This window comes from Geotrypetes seraphini, chromosome 7 (assembly GCF_902459505.1).
Source record: "Geotrypetes seraphini chromosome 7, aGeoSer1.1, whole genome shotgun sequence".
Taxonomy (NCBI): domain Eukaryota; kingdom Metazoa; phylum Chordata; class Amphibia; order Gymnophiona; family Dermophiidae; genus Geotrypetes; species Geotrypetes seraphini.
In genome coordinates, this window is record NC_047090.1 from 135232074 (window position 1) to 135251786 (window position 19713).

Consider the following 19713-nt stretch of genomic DNA (forward strand, 5'->3'; position numbering starts at 1 on the left):
TGGCAAGGGGAATGTCATACCGACATGTTTCGCTGTAAATATATATATTATATATATTAATGTAACTTTTGCTGTTTCCGTAGGGGGTATTCCTTGATAAAGCTATTTACAGCGAAACATGTCGGTATGACATTCCCCTTGCCAGAGACCACATGAAAAAGCTAAGTAACAGCTTTTAAACATTATTTAAGTTGATTAAAAATTTAAAAAATTCTAAAAAATGCAAGAGTGAAGAATAGGACTTGAGTATTAAATATAATAACAGGACCCGATGACGAGTAGACACATAAAGCTTGGAGCAATGAAAGGTTATTGAGCTCCAAGTGGTGCCGCTGAGGATCCTTGAACCTGGCTAAAAGTGTTGAATGCATAAGGGTATTCTAATGGTGGTGAAGTTATGCTACCATTTGAGTTATAGTGTGGACTCCTGAAGCAGGCATCTATGCTAAAATACAGACATATCAAGTCTGATTTCTCCAGTTGTGAGTTTTGGATTGACAGATGAACTTTGTGTCTCTCATTGTGGTTTTTCAATAAAGAGAAGCGTCTTCCACACACTCTTTGGACTCCTTGTCATTCGTTTCCTTTTGGACTTCACTTTACCACCTGTGGAATTCATCATGCAACCCTCTCTGCCACAAATTCCTCCAATAGATGAAACACTGGAGATGCAGATCGTGCCCTGTTTCTCTGCACAGTACTTTAGAAATATCTGCAACCAGGAAGGAAAGGGCAAGGATCCCTGTTCTAAATTATCTTAGGACATTTTTGGCATAACCACTGTCCAACACACATTTCCATTCATTTGATTCCCAGTACCGGAAAGCACGATGAAGCCTTTTCAGAGATAATGAACAGATTCCTTTTATACTAAACAAATTAACTTCAGTGAGACTGGGGCGGCTTCACAGCCTTTATTACAGCTAAGAAGAGACTGAAACAAGAGATGAAGGAAGCCTCTAAGAATATAATTTGGGGCTGCTTTAAAATGGTGGCGAGGGCAAGAGTCACTTCTTTGGTAACAAAGAGAAACAAAGAGCGAGAGGAAAGGACAGCCATCTGCTTAGCAATGAACTATTTAACCCAAGTAACTAAGCAGAGCTATAAAGACACCCATGAAAGGACTAAGCTCCCTGTGGCAGGGACATTCCAGTGAAGCAGTTACCTGGATAAAATTGTTGACTGAAAATGACCCAAAGGGCTGTAAGGATCTGGTAGACAGAAGGGATTTCCTTCTGAAATCCCTCATGTGTTTTAAACTAGAGAACCAACTTTGGTTCTGGTATAAAGTTCACAGGTATAGAAGGATAAACACAGAAGCATAAAAATATGATGGCAGATAAAGATCATATGACCTATCCAGTCTGTCCAGTCATACCATCCCTTCCTCTCCCTTAGAGATTCTCTGTCAGTGTTCTTCAATGCAAGGCCCACCATCATCATTCTGGGGTTTTTTATCTACTTTCTATCCAAGCTCATGGTAGAAAAGGAGAAGTGGATGGGGGAAGAGACCTACAAATTGGAAATGTCCAGCTCCTTGAGGATATCTTCAATAAAAAGTGTGTTGATGAGGTAGATGGCATTGACACACACTTGTCAGCAGTGTTGTCGGCTCTTCTTCAGTTCAGTTCATTTGGATCCAAAGCGGCCCTAACTTAAAAATTAGTGAAGACTAGTGTCCTGTGTACTTATCCCAAGCTTCCTTGAATTCAGATAGTTTTTGACTCCATCATCTTCACTGGGAAGCTGTTCCACAAATTCACCACACTTTCTGTGAAGAAGTATTTTCTCAGGTTACTCCTCAGTCTGTCCCCTTTCACCTTCATCCTATGACCTCTCATTCCAGAGCACTATTTTTATTATCCACTACAGCTTAAAGATAGATCTGGCTATTTTGTGGTCCTATTTATGTGGTTAACTTAGCTGGTTAAGTTTTGAATAACAGCACTTAACTGACCAATTGCTGACTCTACCCCCTCCCCCCCGGGATACCCTAAGACTCTGAGTTCAGTGTTAATCGGTTATTTACAGGGGCACTAACTGGTTAAGGGTTGCTGAAAATGACTGGTTAGCTCTGAACAGGCAATTTAACTGACCAGGAGCCATTTCTGAACATTTAAATTGCATTGACTATTGAACCATGCCCCACCCCTCCCCCCCCCCCACCTTACGCAGAAAATTAAAAAAATGTTGTACCCAATAGTACAAAAGTTGAGATCTGCCATGCAGGTCTCAACTTTTCCTCTTAAAATCTATTGCAGTAAAACCTCTTGAGCACTAGGAGATGCTATATTTTCAAGAGGGCGCTGTTGGCCAAGGGACCACTTGAATCTCAGCTAGTGAGCCTTTGTTGTCTGCCAATCATGTGGTTTTCATCTATTGAGCATGTTCTGTGCTAAATCTATATACGACACTAACATCAAAAAAATTATACATGTTAGTAAAGGAATAAATGGGACTTGTGCATGTTTCCTGGAGCAAATAACATTTCTTGTCTCAGGGCTCTAGATTTAAGATATCTGTGCCCATAGGCGGAGAATACTGTTCCAAGTTTCAAGCGCAAGTTGGATGCACACCTTCTTGCAAGTCATATTGAGGGATACGGGAAATCCGGGTCTCCAAAGAGGAGAACCTAAATGGGCCACCGCGTGCGCAGATTGCCGGACAAGATGGACCACGGTCTGATCCGGTGAAGGCATTTCTTATGTTCTTATAGGCAGGTTCCAGAGGGCAGTGAGGAGGTTTCTCTCACAAGTATCAGAGAATATCATCTTAAAATAAGAAAATTATACTCCTCTTTAGGCTAGTTATTCACCCTTGTATTCTATATAGGGAGCCCAAATTTGAGTGCTTAACCCAGATCCACATACAAATTAGTTAATGCATCGTTAACAATTAATAACTGGTTTTAACTGGCACTCATTTGGGTTTTCGCACAGATCTGCCCGAGTCTTATTTTATGAAAGAGGCACCAATATTTTATAGTGTGCAATTCAAAAGGGGGTGTGGGCATGGCCCTGGGAGGGGAATAGGTGGGTTAGGGCATTCCCAGAAATTAGACATGATTTTATCGAATAGGGTCAATTATGCACCCAACTACTGCTGCTACTACTACTACTATTTTTATAGCGCTGCAAGATATATGTAGCGCTGTACATTAAAACATGCAAGAGACAGTTCCTACTCAGTAGAGCTTACAATTGAATCAACGGACAAACAGGACAAGTAGGGGAGTTATGGAGTCTCTCAGGCAAGCATGTGTGCTTTACCAGCGAGTGGGGTCAAGAATTAAAAGCAACCTCGAAGAAGTGGGCTTTTAGCCTGGATTTGATGTAATGATTTGTGCAGTTAGTTCCAGGTGGGTGGTGCAGTAAGAGAGAAGAAACATAGTCTGGAGTTGGCAGTAGAGGAGAAGGGTACAGATAAAGAGGGGCTTGCCCGATGAACGGAGTTCGTGTGGAGGAATATAGGGAGGGATAAGAAAGGAGAGATACTGAGGAACTGCAGAATGAAAACACTTGTAAGTCAATAAGTCACAGTAAGTTAACTGCTATTAGCTGTGGCGTAGAAAGGGGGGCGGACCACCCCAGGGCGCCATCTTGGTGGGAGCGCCAGCACCTCTTCTCCTCTTCTTCCCACCCCTCCCCTGCCGCACATGCAGAGCGCTCTTTTAGAGTACTAGCTTAGAGCGGATCTCCTTGGCATCTAACTTTAGATTTAGGAGGACGTCAGCTGAACATGGACGATGACATCTAACGGCAGCGGGAGGTGTTTAGAACAATTGTTGGTGAAGACGGACTCCATGTTTTGCAGCTAAGTAGAAGCTTTTCCTTTTTCGAAACCCTGTGCACGGTTGTGGACTTTTGCCCTGTGAGCGATTATCATTAAAGAGTGTGTGGAGTTCTTTTTTATGCTAATGACAGGTCAAAGTGCACCTTAAAATCATTAATGGTTGCTGCCAAATTGTTATATTTGAGGCTTTTCTCCACACTTTTTTTGATGAATGAGTCTCTCCTTGGTGATTCCACCGCTGGATTTCTAATATTTTTGGAGTTTGAGTTGTTACTATTTACTATTTTGTGGGACCTAACTTTAGTTGCCATTTATAGAATTCTCTCCCCAATGTCTTCAAATTTGTTGCCTCAGGCAGTTGTCTATACCTACGAGACAAATCAATTTGAATTTATTTTTTCCACCGTAACGTAAAGTGCACAGGACAACAAAATGGCAAACGATGATGCATTTCTTTGTCTATACTTAAATCAAGGCCTAACCCGGCTCAGAGTCAGGTCAATTCCAAATGCTTTTTTAATGCGTTCCAGTGAAAGACAACTGTGCAAGGACACTCCCTTTCTAATGCACCCACACAGTGTGAAGTTATACCGAGGAGATCTGGTGGCTTGAAATAGGGTAGAATAATATGGGCTATAAGAAGTGTGGAAGGAAATGAGATTCTTCGCATTAGCCTACAGCTGATGACAGTGAACAATGCGTAAGGTCAAGAGGTGGGAAGAGCCAGAGGGGGCCGGTATAGAGAAAGAAGTGTTGAAGCAGAAGAATGCATCTCCCAGCACAGGTTACCAGGACAGCAGCGTGAGGGGGAGACAGCTCATAGCCCATCTGGTCTGCCTGAAGAATTTCTGCTTCACACACCATCGAGAGCAGGATAGATGCTGGGCTTGTCAAACGGTGACAGGCACGCAGCTAATTGTGACTGTGAAACACACGGACAAAGCACTTTTAAGCATGAAAGCTTGTGGGTGGGATATAAGATCCTTCAACAGAAGCACATTGCAATTCAATTTACCTTCTTCGCCCCTTTTTTTTTTTTTTTTTTTTAAATCAGCCTTCCATGAAAGTAAGCTACTGCTGAACTTGCGGTGAAAGACATTACAACTATTAACCTGTTTATTTATTCAATTTTCTATACCGTTCTCCCAGGTGAGCTCAGAACGGTTTACATAAATGTATTCAGGTACTCAAGCATTTTTCCCTGTCGGTCCCGGCGGGCTCACAATCTATCTAATGTATCTGGGGGTAATGTGACTTGCCCAGGGTCACAAGGAGCAGTGAGGGTTTGAACCCACAACCTCAAGGTGCCGAGGCTGTGGCTTTTAACCACTGCGCCACACTCTCTCCACCTGAACCACTACTGCTGCTTAGGAGGTATTGCTATGTTTCCCAGTAGATTTGGGGGGGAGTTATAGGCCGTGCATAATGTTTGCATTGTTTAGTTCACCTCATTATCCGCTCCCCTTTTACAAAACTGTAGCGTGTTTTTTAGCGCCGGCTGCAAAGGTAACAGCTCCGTCACTCACAGAATACCTATGAGCATCGGAGCTGTTACCGCCATGGCCAGCGCTAAAAACCATGCTACAGTTTTGTAAAAAGGGGAAGAAATTTTTACTATTATTTTGTAGCCATGATTTTTAAGGTTTGTTTGTATGTTTATTTTATCATGCTTTTGTTTTAAAACTATGTATGTAAATTATGTATTACTAAATCAATGTTAGTGAGGTGGATAAATGTGACATACAACAAAACAAAAATATTCCACTATATTAGCTAAGAGTAATGTCTTTAAATGGAAGAAAAAGCCTCAGGTTTGTCTAGGCAGGGCATGCGTGCTCAAGGCTCCTCCACCCATATCACTGGCTACAAAAAACTTCCGTGAAGCCTTTACACTTGCCGCTTGGGACACAAATCACCTAATAAGCAATGCTGTTAAAAGTGTTGAAGTATAAACGTGGCATCTCTCAAAAGCCAACGTTTCATGGATCACTACTGCTTTTTCAGGGCTTTCTGACACCCCACTTATTCACACAATTTGTGCTGTTTGCTTACGCGATTTCTTCCTGACGTTAGGCAGGACCGCAGCAGAGGAAACAGCTCCAAAGAGCTATGGCAGCTTGCAAAGATCGCTAGCACCGCAATCTTCTCTGCGTATCTGCAGGCTACTGATATTAGGTAAATGGTGCGCGGGAGGCCAGGGGGAACACGCGGGCCTTCCGGGGGGGGGGGGGGGTGCGCGCAGACCTTTGTAGGGGAGGTACAGGCCTTCAAAAGGTGGAGACAGGTCTTCAGGGATGGTGGCACAGGCCTTCAGGGGGGACAGGCAGGTCTTCAGGGGTGGGGTGCAGGCCTTAGGGGGAGGTGTAGGCCTTCGGGGGGGACAGATCTTCAGGGGAGGGGGCCCTAGTGTAGAAGTACATAGATGGAGGGAGGGAAGGGGGGTTTAAAGCACATGCATATGCCGGACTTGGGGGGGGAGAAATAATGGGTATAAAAACAGAGGAGAGGGAGAGAGATAGTGGACAATGGGATTTAGGGAAGGAAGGAACAGAAAGGGAGAGAAGTTGGACACAAGGGATGGTGTTGAGGGGGGGGGCATAGATAATGGATAGGAGGGTAGTGGGGAAAAGAAAGGGAGATATGCTGGACCCTGGGGTGGTGGGGAAGGAGGGAGAGATGCTGGATGAAAGGGTAGTTGAGAAAAGGTGGAACTGTGGATGGAGACGAAAAAAAGGAAAGATGCCAGACCTCTGGGGGAGGGAAGGGAAACGAAAGGGGAGGACAAAGATAGAAGATGGATAGTTAGCATGGAGAAAGAAGGAGACCCAGGCAAGCAAGTTATCAGAAGACAACCAGAGTTGGGGACCAATAAGATTTGAATAATGACCAGACAACAAAAGGTAGAAAAAATAATGTTATTTTCTGTTTTGTGATTACAATATGTCAGATTTGAAATGTGTATCCTGCCAGAGCTGGTGTTAGACCGCAAACATGAGCTAGGATTTAACAGAGAGGAAAAGTCCTTTTTGTTTGTTTATTTTGTTTACAGCACAGCGCCAGTGTGGTTAGGAGAAGGCAAAGGGGGTGAAGAGGCTATAAAATAAACCCACCAGGATGTTCGAAAAAACCCCAAAACAAAACAAAACACCCAATTGGGCAGGAACATCGAATCGAAAAATCGATTCAATAGGCTGAATCGAATCAAAATTTTTTTTCCTGAATCAGGCAACACTACTCTGCAGTTTGTACGGTAGCTAAACTTTTCCCCAAAGGAGGAGACATCGAAACGGCAATAGCTAGCTAGAATACAAACAGCAAGCACAAGTGTTTGACATCTTTTTTAAGGACTAATGAACTACAACTTTAACCTCAAAGGGATTTGTTTATAAAGTGAAAAGATAAGCTGAGCATGCCACAGCTGCAAGACGGCTTCATGCCAAAATAGTCAGCACATAGAACCCGTATGACCTCAAAGCATCTACATCGGTTATGACTCAACTCACTCTTCAAACTGAGCTACTGCAATAAACAATTCCGTAACTAGGTGTCTAGCCATCTGATCGCAGGTCGTCCTCTTCGCCTAGTTCCTTCAATCTTCCCAAACCGATCAGTTTGCGACCACTTAGCTAGCAAATTTCCTTCTGGCCTGATTCACTTATCTCTCCTGCGATCCGCTTCGAATCCGTGCATGCAAATGAGGTGAAACGCATGTAAAGTAGGCTGGGACGCGATTCACAACATCAAATTTCCGATCCAACTGGGCTGGCCGATCACCTGAAGAAGTGACTGCTGGGGACCAGTCAAAAACGTCTTTCCGACTGGAAGCCCTGTTCTCTGCCCTGCAATCTCTTCTGCCTGCTCGCCCCGAATGCTGCCCTGCTCTCTCTGCTGCTCGCCCTTATGCCGCTCTGCTCTGCTTCGATCTTCCCCTGCCGCATTGCCATTCTCCTGCCCTTCCCCAGAGCTCTCCTACCCTTCCCCGCCCAGCGAGCCCGTGGTTTTAACCTGCGGGTTTAAAGCGGGTTAAAACCACGGGCTCCATTTATCTTTTTGTGAGGGCGGCAGCTGGCAAAAGTGGGACCAGCTTTTAGGAGCCACGCAGGTTGGGGTCAGTGGAGGTGGCGGCATTTCCCCGAAGTCAAAGTAAAAAAAGTAAAAAAAAAAAAAGAACGCTGCTCCTATGGTCTATGCATGCGCACGGATCGCGCATCAGGCAGATAGGGGCGTTCCTCCGATCGCCCTCATCTGCATGTTTAAGTTTACTGAATCAGTCGGACCTGCCGGGATTGGGACTCAATCGGGCAGGTTAGTGAATCCAGGCCATGATGTCCTTCTCCAATGATCTTTCCCTTCTGATGGTGTGACCAAAAAGCACAGTTACTTACCGTAACAGGTGTTATCCAGGGACAGCAGGCATATATTCTCACATGTGGGTGACGTCATCTACGGAGCCCCAACGCGGACAGCTTTTCAAGCAAACTTGCTAGAAGTTTTCAAGTTTGCACACTGCACCACGCATGTGTCTGCTTCCTCGCCCACTAGAGGGCGCGTTCCACCTCGTGGTCCTCAGTTCATTTTTTGCCGCGGAGCCAGTAAGCCCTGTGGTTAGTGAGCTCCAAATCCTTTTTCGCTGCTTCTGTCACCGCGTCTGATTTTTCGGTCGCTGTGCTTATCGTGTTTATTCTTTATTCTTTATTCTTCTTCTTTTTCAAAAAAAAAAAAAAAAAAATATTTTTCTTTTCTTTGGCCTCCGGGGGCTCCCGGAAGCCGTGGCCGCGGGACGTCGATCGTTCCCGGCCGGTCTTTACGTTGATGTCCCGTCCTGTGACGGGCTTCAAAAAGTGCAGCCGGTGCGAGAGACTGCTTTCTATTACAGACCCCCACCGGTGGTGCATCATTTGTCTGGGCCCGGAACACCCTACGACCTCGTGCGATCGTTGTTCCACTTTTCAACCCAGAGCTCTCCGCCGCAGGAGATCTAGGATGGCGGAGTTATTTGCAGTGGACCCCGTGGTGAAGGCCTCGACGTCGGCCTCGGCTTCGGCCCCGGCCTCGACCTCGGCCTCGACGACCTCGGGGCCCTCGGCTTCTCCTCGCCCTTCGACGGCTAAGTCGACCTCGGGACCGAAGACTACCTCGGGTAAGTCCTCTTTTCCATCCCCTACAGGGTCTGCAAAGAAGCCGTCCTCTGCTTCCACCAAGGCGGGTGGGTCGTCCTCGGCCCCGCCTCGGGCCCCGCCCGTGCATGCCCCGAGGGAACACTCGAGACCGAGGTCGCCCTCCAGGGAGCATGCCCCGGAGTCGGACCTCCCGACTTTCGTCGGGATTCCGGCTTTCCAGGACCTCCTCAGAGCGCTCATATCATCGGAGCTGTCGGGGGCCCTGGAACAGCTGCAACGGGCTGCGACCCCGGCGGCTGTTACCTCGGTGGCCTCGGCCCCAGCGACCTCGGCCTCGGGTGCCGGGGCTCCCTCGACCTCGGAGACCGGGGCTCCTCCGACCTCGGTCTCGGTTATCGAGGCTCAGCCCACCTCGGCCTCGGCTTCGGTCTTGCCATCGACCTCGGGGGATCAGCCGGAGCGTAGTGTGCGGCCCCGGGACAGGATGCGTCGGGTCCGCCGCATTTCCTCGTCCTCCTCCTCGAGGTCCTCCCGGGGGTCTTCGCCCTCGCCTCGGACTCGGTCGAGGCGCCGGCCGAGGAAGCCGAAGCGCCCACGGGGTTCGCCTCGCGGGCGCGGTCGGTCTTCCCCGATCGGGGGCGAGGCGTTGCGGGTGTCAATCGTAACTTCATCATTTGGGCTTAAATCCTCATAATTGGCTTTAATTGAACTTAATTGAAAGATAAGCAACTAACTAGACGCCTAGTCCAAAGCACCTATTTAAAAGTGGGCGTGGATAAGAGGGTGGATCCTGGGTGCGTTTTCAAATTAGGCACCTGCTTTTGACTTAGGTGTATGCAATTAGGACAAGAAAACCATGGCATAAATAGAGTGCGCTTAAAATTAAGATGCCTAACGCCGCTTAGGCAGTACTAAGAGTGATTCTATACAGTGCGCCTAACTCTTACAGAATCGCGCTTAGCGCCGCATTAGTCAGCGCTGATTTTTCAGACCTATACAGAAATCAGGGCCTTTATGTATTATTTTAGTAACACAAGTACAAATTGTCATGCCAATAAAGTTTCTCAACTCTTGAACTGGAGACACAAAACAATGAGACAAAGAAAGGAAACCCCCCCCTCCAGTGGACAGGTTTGTAGGTGGGGGGAAGGGGGATTATAATGAGGCATCAGAAAAGTGATGGAAAGCTGTAAAATGGGGGTTGGGAAAGGACAAGCCTCAGCAGAAAAGCATTCAAATTCCAGTCCCTCTCTATTTAATAGCAAATATTTTATTTGTAAATGCAAAGAGATTTCCCCCATCCTCCCAAAGACAAATAGTATTACAGAAATTCCAACCAAGCTAACAAAAGCAAAGCAGTACAATGCTAGTCCTATTGTTGAAACTGTGTTTGCTGAAATCTATGTCACAAAGCATGCTGTTATAAGGACTCACACAACTTCCTCAATCAGATCGCAATAAACAGGCAGCATCCTTCAGCAATCACATTTCTCATTGACTATGCACACTTGGTGGGCTTTAAATTGTAATTTTGCTCAGTTAACTTGGCACGGCAGTTGCCCCCTGAAATAGTCAGAAAATTTTTAACTGTGAACAAAGAATCCTCATCCAGGGCAGATAAGACTGGAGGGAATATAATCATTTATGCATTGTGGGACCTGAAGCTTTGTGTGTTCTGAGGCCTTGTTTGCATGACAAAAGAGACACCTACTATAAGCTGCTGCATAGAAAAGAGACTCACATTATTCCAAAAATAATAAAGAAAACATACATATAAAAATCCGATATGTGCAACAAGCCACATCTTCTGGCTTTCCTTTGCCTGCTATGAGATGGGGCCACTTGCCAAGTCTTACCATAACTCAGGCAGCAATACATTCCCTCCTGCTGTCATAGGGGAAAACACCCTCCAGGGATTCGAGACAAAGTTAGACAAGTTCCTGCTGAACTAGAACGTATGCAGGTAGGCTAGTCTCAGTTAGGGCGCTGGTCTTTGACCAGAGGGCCGCGGCGTGAGTGGACCACTGGTCTGACTCAGCAGCGGCAATTCTTATGTTCTTACTCATTCACTGTTTCTGGTATACACTGAAGAAAGCCATAGCTCGAAGGCTGAAATGTTTATTCCACTTATTCAGGTGTGGCAAGCATTCTTGCCCATATATGTTACATCTTATGAACTTCAGAGAGAAGCTCTCTTTGCAAGTACTATCACGAACGTTAGCAGTACAGTAAATCTGAGACGGAGATCATACTCAATATGCCTTGGTTTAGGAGTGAGGTTCATTCCTGTCATAGTAACTAAACTACAGTATATGCTCAAATATAAATGGAGATTTTGGAGCCAAAAAAAATGGCCCAAAAATGGGGGTCTCGGTTACCGACCCCCCACCCCAAATCTGTTAAAGGCCTCTGCCAGGCTTGCCATAAGACCTGGTGATCCAGTGGTGGCCTGGGACAGGAGGGACCCCTTTCGTTTCCTGTCCTGGCCGACTCTAAGAACTGTTACCTCTCACCCCCCTCCCCAGTGTACTTTTTAAATCCCTCGTGGTCCAGCGGTGGGCCAGGACAGCAGGGATCCCTCGTGCATTCTGTCCCAGCCAATTCTAAGAAATTTTGTCTCCCTCCTGCCTCCTCCATGTACCTTTAAAATACCTGGTGCTCCAGCGGTGAGCTGCACTTGAAATATTAAACACCCCCCCCGCCTGGTTATTTTTGGTGAGCACCTGGCTGTCTGCCAGGGAAACTTATACCTTTTTTGCATTTTTAAATCCTGTTGGTCCAACGGTGTATCGGCAGGAGTGAGCTTTCCACACTCCTGCCCTATGCTGAGCCCCTCCCTTGCTGGATGGCTGCCTCAGATCTCGCGAGAACTGATGGCAGCCATTCAGGGAATGGCGCGAGTCCAGGCTAGAGCACGAAAAGCTCACTCCTGCCTTGTGTGTTGCTGGCCGCGAGATCTGGATGTCATCATTGGGGAAATTCTTCCATCAGACTACAAAATCATCCCCTTATCAAGAAACTCAAAAAGAGGTGGTGGCATAGCTATAATCCTAAGAGACCATTTTGAGTTCCAAGTTCTTGACTCTAAACTAACCAACGACCTGGAAATTCTCACGTGCAAAATATCCAAAATGGACTATAAAGACAACTTTAATCGTTACAATATTTTATATGCCCCCTAACAAATGGAATCTAGCAAAAGATGACTTCTATGAATTCCTCCTTACAAACTCGGTAGCTGGCACCCATAATCTCTTAGCCGATGATGTTAACCTACACCTCGAACAGGAAGAGAATTCCAATGTAACTGACCTACTTTCCTTCCTAACTTCACTAGGTTTCTCCAAGCCTCCCCCGACTACAATCCACAGGAAAGGTCACCACCTCGACTTGATTACTTTTCTCTCCAATGTCCCTATCACCCCCAGTATATGTCTCATAGGTGAAACCTGGGCTAATACTCCCTGGTCGGCCCACCTTCTTTGTAACTTTGAATTAGCTTGGATCAAAAAACAACCTGAAAGAAAAACTAGGACCAATCCTAAAAAGAAGATGTTTTGGTCAAGAGGACAATTAAACCCAACAGAATTCTGGTTGCACTACAGCCTAATTTCCAACCCCGGCCTAGATCCTAATTTCGTCCTTGATTGGAATAACTTCAGCGATCAGGTTCTAAACAAAATCGCACCACTGAAACTTCACAAGAAAACACTTCGTCCCTCAGACAGCTGGTTTGATGCTGACCTTTTAACTTTAAAACGAGAAGTACGTAAACTGGAAAGAACATGGCGTAAATCCGAGACAGACAACGATAGACTCAATTGGCGACTAAAAGTCAAAGAATATAAAAGAATAATCAAAGAAAAGCGCTGTAAGTACTATTCCCAAATAATCAATTCTCCCATGTTGAATAGTAAAGAACTTTTCAGAATAGTTAACTCTCTGTTCGATATTGATTTTCTCAAGCGCTCCAACTCAGAACTCCCACCCTCCGCCACTATCCTAGCTGACTATTTTGCCACTAAAATTCACAATCTGAAATTGTCTCTTGTAGTTGCCAGCACAGAACCAATAATCAACCAACCTAACATAGGAAAAGAAAGTTCAATAGCAGACATGACCTGGAATCACTTTTAAAGCCCAGACTGGAACCTATTCCTCAAGATCTACTCTAAATATGCAAAATCCAACTGCCTACTAGACAACTGTCCCCCCTCTATCATGAAATCCGCGCCCCCCCCCCCCCCATTTAAAGCTGAACTCTTCAACTGGGTTTCCCTCTGCCTGACCACTGGCCACTTTCCAGCAGAACTCGGCCACATCCTTGTTTTACCAATTATTAAAAACCCCAAGGAACCAACCTCTTCGGCTACCAACTACAGACCCATTGCCAATATACCACTCTTCCAAAAAATAATGGAAGGTCTAGTTACTCATGACCTCATGAATTACCTAGAGAAGTTCAACATTCTTCATGACTCCCAGTCTGGCTTCCGCACAAATCATAGTACAGAAAAGCCTCTCTGACTAATTACCTCCTCCATTTATTTTCACTTGGAAAAAGCGCCCTGATACTCCTGCTCGACCTGAGCAGTGCCTTTGACCTGGTAGACCATGACATTTTACTCAGATGCCTCGACTCTATTGGCATCTCCGGTCAGGTATAAACTGGTTTCACAGGCTTCCTAAAAAACCGCACTTACCAAGTTCACTTTAATGGAACCTTCTCCCAGTCCTGGCACAATTCCTGCGGAGTACCGCAGGGCTCCCCTCTATCCCCTTCTCTATTGAATGTCTACATGGCTTCATTGGGTCATATGTTATCTGACCTAAAACTGAAATCATACGCAGATGACATCGCTATTATCATTCTCATAACCTCTCTTACTCAAGATACTGAACAATTCACCTCCTCCGTCCTCACCAAGATAGAACAATGGACCACACTATTCAAATTAAAACTGAACCCAGAAAAAAACAAAATTTTCCTGGCTAGTCCCACCAACAAGCTAACAAATAACTCCTTGAAATTAAACGGGTTAGACTACCCAATTAACCCCACTATCAAAATCCTTGGAGTCATCCTTGACTGCTGCCTGACTTTCGAAGTCCAAACCAATGCTCAGGTTAAAAAATGTTTTGGTACCCTCTGGAAACTTCACACCATCAAACACTATTTCAACTTCCTCTCCTTCCGACTTCTGGTCCTATCACTAATCTTAAGCATCCTGGACTACTGCAATATTATATACCTAGGATCCTTTAAAAAAAACATCAAACGCCTAAGAATCATTCAGAATGCTGTAATGTGCCTCATCTACAACCTCAAAAAATCAGATCATGTAAGCCCTTACTACAAAAAACTACACTGGCTGCCGATGGAAGCAAGGATCATCTTCAACTTTGCTTGCCTCTGCTTCAAAACCTTAACAGGCTCGTCTCCAATCTACCTATCGGATCACTTTGAACGTTCAGGCCTCATCCACACTCGTAATACCTACCTGTTTACCTTCCCGTCCCTAAAGGGCTGTGTCTACAAGAGGTTCCTCAATAGATCCTTGTCATTCCAAGCAGGCAAATGGAATAAATGTCTTACCACTTTCATCTCTAGCTCACCCTTCTACCAAACTTTCAGGAAATCAATCAAATCCTATCTCTTTGACAAATTCCTCCGACTCCCCCCCCCCCCCCACCTTGTAACCCTGCCTTGTATCTCCGACATACCTCCGGATGCTAAGCTATGCTGATTGACTTATTTGTAACATCACTGTATATGTACAGTCTCTTACTCTGTTAACCGCTCTGAACTGTTATGGTACAGCAGTATACAAAAATAAAGTTATTATTATTATTAAAAGATGGTACAGAATGAGTGAACTTAAGAGTTAAAAGCTAGTGATTAACAGCTCTAGGGATCAATTATTGTGGAGAAAGAATTGTACAGGTCAGCTGCTTAGATACTTCAGGAACAGATATGTTTTTAGGCGTTTCCTAAATTCCCCATAAGTAGTAGGCGTCAGCAATTGTTCTAGATCTTTACCCCATAGTGCTGCCTGATGTGAGAAAAGGTGTTGATGTCTTTTGAGTTTACATCCTCTAACTGGAGGGGAAACAAAGTTCAAATGTGAGCTTCTCTTATGTCTGTTGGCTGAGAAAGAGAAAAGGTCAGTTATATATTTAGGGGCTAGACCGAATAGTACCTTAAAGCAAAAACAACCAAACTTAAACTTCACACGTGCTTCCATCGGCAGCCAATGTAGCTGTCGGTAGTAAGGTGTCACATGATCGAACTTCTTCAGCCTAAAAATCAGTTTGACCGCTGCATTTTGCACTAGTTGTAGTCGTCGTATATTCTTTTGGGAGACTGCCAAATAGGCGATATTACAGTAATCAAGTTGACTCAGTACGAGGGATTGTACCAGAATTCTAAATGCTGACATATCAAAATATGCTCTAATGAACCGAAGCTTCCAGAGAGTGAAAAAACCCTTTCTGATTAAGGAGTCTACCTGGTCTTTCATGGTTAGGCTCTGGTCTAGTGTTACACCCAATACCTTCATGGTAGACTGAATAGGATAATTAAGCTTGTTGATGCATAGTGGTGTTTTGGTGTCAAGTGGGTGTGGCGAAGCTATGAAAAATTTTGCTTTTTCTGAATTAAGTTTCAGTCTGAATTCAGTCATCCATTGCTCCATCAAATTTAGTACTTCTGTTGCCTTGGGAGTAACTTTCGAGAGAAAGTTAGCAAATGGTATGATGATCGTAAAGTCATCTGCGTAACTAAATAATTTTATCCCTAGCTGGGTCAACTGCGCACCTAGTGAGGACATGTAGACATTGAAAAGCAATGGGGATAGTGGTGACCCCCTGCGGTACATCAGATGGATTGCTCCAGGTATCAGAGAGATCATAATTGAAACGTATTTGATAGGTACAGGACATAAGGAAACCTCGAAACCAGTCTAACACCTCTTCCTTGATACCAATTACATCTAAGCATTGTAGCAGTTTCCCATGGTCCACTAAGTCAAAGGCAGAGCTCATATCAAATGCCATGATCAGGGCATTAAGGCCCTTACTGAACAAGAGACGTAGATTATCTAAGATAGCCGCAATTACTGTCTCAGTACTGAACAAAGGTCTAAAACCAGATTGAGTTTCATGTAAGAGAGAAAACTGATCAAGATATTCCATCAATTGGGTATGTACCAATCCTTCCATGATTTTTACAATAAATGGAATGGATGCTACTGGTCTATAGTTGGTTACTAGTGCTGATGATTCTTTACTATTTTTTTGGAATTGTGGTTATTATTATGTGACCATTATTAGTGAGGAATTTTCCATTATTTAGGTTATGGGCTAAGTAATTCAGCAAAGATAGTTTAAAGTCTAATGGAGCTGCTTTCATAATTTCTGGGGGACATGAGTCCAGAACACAGTATGATTTAGAGTATTTGTTATATAGTTTGATATAATTATTCCATTCTAAATCTTGAAAGGAACTCCAGATCATGTCCGCTGGTGTTTCATTTCCTTGTATGTTAGTTATTTGCCGATCATTACTGTCATTTGTCGAACAGTTGTTTCTTAGGTTTTTAATTTTTGAATTGAAATGCTGTGCTAAATCATTTGCTGAAGGTAGTTTAATATTGTGCACGAGTTGAGGGTGGCGTGTGGTGTCAAATTCGTAACCAAGTTGAACAGCTCTTTTGTATTGATTCCTTTTGAGCTACTGCTAGATAAGTCGATTTTAGAAGAGTAAAATGCTTTACGTTTGTCTTTTATCAGTTGTTTGTAGATTTTTATGTTGGATCTCCAGTTGTTACGGTCTGACAATTTTCCTGTTTTTTTTCCAAATTCTTTCTAGTCGTCTTACTAGTGTCAAACCATTTGTTATATTTATATGCACAGCTTTAGCTATTTCGTTTAGGGGCAATTTTATCTAAAATAGATGTGCTAGTTTTCATCCAGTGATCCCAAAAATCAACTCCTTCTCCTGTTACCGCATTGAACTCTCCGGTAATTGTGGTCTAGAAATAAATTCTTATGGTATGTTCTCAGCCCAACCAAGAGAAGAATGATGGGGAGCCATGAAACTTATATAAGTTATTCCACACTTTTCGTTTCAGTGATATGAAATGAAACAAAAAGTCTCAAGAAAAAGTGTGGACTAACTTATGTAAGTTTCATGGTTCCCCATCATTCTCTCTTAGATGGGCTGAGAACTTTTCAGCAGCACCTGGTAGCTGCAAATTTTATTGCTCCACATCATTCTCTCTTTTAAGATTGGATGAATTTTTCAGCGGCACCTCATAGCTGCAAATGAAGGGACATGGGGCACTAGCAAAGCAAAGCAGAAAAGCATACAAAAGGAAATGATTTTAGTCTGCAATTATTTATGAAAACCAATCAATTATATATTCTTTACAGCAATTACATGCAGTTCCATTTACCTGTATCAGATGTACATAATACTATTTGTTTTTTTAATGCATATTATTTTTATTTGCAAAATTCTACCTGCCCATTATTCTGAAATGTCCCTTCTGAAATTCTCCATTTCTAAAAGCGCATTTCCTAACCACTTTATATACATCTCTCGCTCATCCCTAACTGCTTAAGTATTTCATTTCAATTTTGTATGACAAAATAGGAAGAAAGAAAACACAATCCACAGCACAAATGAATCAGAAAAGGGCAGCTGATGCACTTTAGATTCTGGATAGGAAAGTTTGAACACTGCAAAATTGTGTTAAAGTAAAACTAATCCTATTGATAGTTCAATTAGCAAACTGAGTTCCCTAAATTTAAACCTTTCAAACATCAATTTTGAGTAATTTAGATTTATATCTAGCTAGAATGCATACAGACCTTTTACAAAGGCGCTTAAGCAGGTGGTAATTTTTCAGCTAGCCCACGCTATAGCCCTTTGGAAAAAACAATGTTGAGACCCTCCTTCATCGCCCCCCCTCCCTGACCATTTCGGGCCCTAGGCACGTGCCTACATGGCCTATTGGTTAATCCTGCCCTGCCTACAACTCATCTTATAAGTCCCCTTTCTGCAGAAAATCCTTTGCACTGCAGCCTGGATTTTGGCAGTGCACACACTGAGAAAAGCACACAACCCCCGCAAGCTGATCAGTATTCAGGGGAGCTTGCAGCGCCGTGGCCGCAAAATCAACCGAAAGGACACAGCCTAGCTCGATCATCCTTTCAGCTTGGGCTACGCTATTTACTTAGCCTCTCTACGCATACAGCGCGCCCACCCTGCCATCCCTCGAGGTGGCCCCGCCCGTGCGGAGTGCCAATGCACGGACTGTATCGGCTGCTGCACCCCTCCCCCCCCCCCCCCGCACTCACCTTGTGCAGCTTCCACATGGCCCCCAGAGCCTTGACCTCGTGGCTGGAGTGTTTGCCCTCCTCCAGGCACTGGTAGCAGACGGGCATCTTGCACTGCACGCAGTACATGCTGTGGTTTTCCAGCTCGTGGTCGGTGCAGGTGGCGATCTTGCGGGGGCTCAGCCGGCGGCTCACGCGGCCCTGGGCGGGGGGCACCAGGCGGTGCTTGGCCAGGGGCCCGCGAGGCGGGTGGCAGCGCAGGCGGCAGGGCTCGCAGTAGAAGACGTCGCACTGCTCGCACATCGCCGTCGCCTCCTTGGGGATCTTCTCGCAGAGCTGGCACTTGAGCGCCGCCGCCTTGCTCTGCTGGTAGCGGTCGATGACCCCCTCGAGCACGCGGTTCTTGGCGAAGCCGCGCAGCCCCCGCTCGTCCAGGATCAGGCTGCGGTGGCACTGCGGGCAGGTGAGGCACGCGTTGCGCGGCACGGGCAGCAGGGAGGCGGCGTGCGGATGGAGGTGGGGCGGGGGCGGCATGACCGGCGGGAAGACGCGCACCCCGTTGGGCGACTTCTGGCAGGGGGTGGTGGGGGCGCTGGCGAAGCCCCCGTACGAGCCGTAGCCGCTGTCCGCCTCGCTGTACAGGCTCATCTTGTCCAGGTCCAGGTAGTCGTAGTCGGAGAGCCCCGAGGCCCGGCGGCTGTGCGGCGAGTCCGCGTCGGGCGTCTGCACCAGGATGTTGCGGGCGCACGCCAGACAGATGCTGTGCGAGCAGGGCAAGATGATGGGCTCTCGGTAGAAGGAGCCGCACACGGGGCACTTCAGTTCTTCCTCCATCTCTTCCATAAGCGACGCCTTGGGCCGTTCCGCTCTGCTCTCCCCCAGCGCGCTGCTGCAGATTCCCCGCCGCCGATGGGGGAGGGGGGCACAGGAATAGCTACGGAGTGGAGAAACCACCACCGCTACCCTTGGACTCCGCTGACAGCTGCAGCGTGCGGGACAAGCAGCCGAACCCAGTCAGACTCCCCGCCCCCGCCCGTCGCTCCTGATTGGTCCGCTCAGACGGCAAGGGTTCGCCAGTTAGTCGGAGCGGCTGTCAGTCAGTCCGAAGGGGGCGGAATTCGTGGGCGGCTCGCGGCGAAGCAGACAGTGTTGGAAGTGCGGGGCGGCACCTGCGCGGTCTAACTGGACGATCCCGGCTTTGAAACAAAGCAGGACCCGCTGCTGGGCTCCAGGGCAGCGGTATTGATCCGCCCGCCTAAATATGCGTCGTTGCGCTGAGATTTGTAATGGGAGAGGATAAATACGGTGGGCGGGCTTCTGATTTCAGAATTTCTCCATAGACGTTGGTGGAAGAAAAAAGCTTTTGGAAAATAGGATTTGTTTGAAGGAGGGGGTTAAGTACGGAAAATAAAATAGATAGTAGGAACAGCAGAAGAGCTTTTTAGTTGGAGGAGCCATA

The 19713-nt window shown here is 45.8% G+C and overlaps 1 protein-coding gene across 4 annotated transcripts in view; it reads right to left on the minus strand.

The window, feature by feature from the left end:
* Positions 1-19483, minus strand: part of TRIM9 (tripartite motif containing 9) — a 163333-nt gene extending 143850 nt beyond the window's left edge. For 2 of the 4 annotated variants that reach the window (XM_033952996.1, XM_033952994.1), the window contains exon 1: positions 18276-19483. In XM_033952996.1, coding sequence (XP_033808887.1) covers positions 18276-19097 — 822 coding nt within the window. In that variant the 5' untranslated portion in view covers positions 19098-19483. The remainder of the gene's footprint in view (positions 1-18275) is intronic. The other 2 variants (XM_033952993.1, XM_033952995.1) reach the window with 2 other exon arrangements.
* Between the last annotated feature and the right edge of the window lie 230 nt (positions 19484-19713).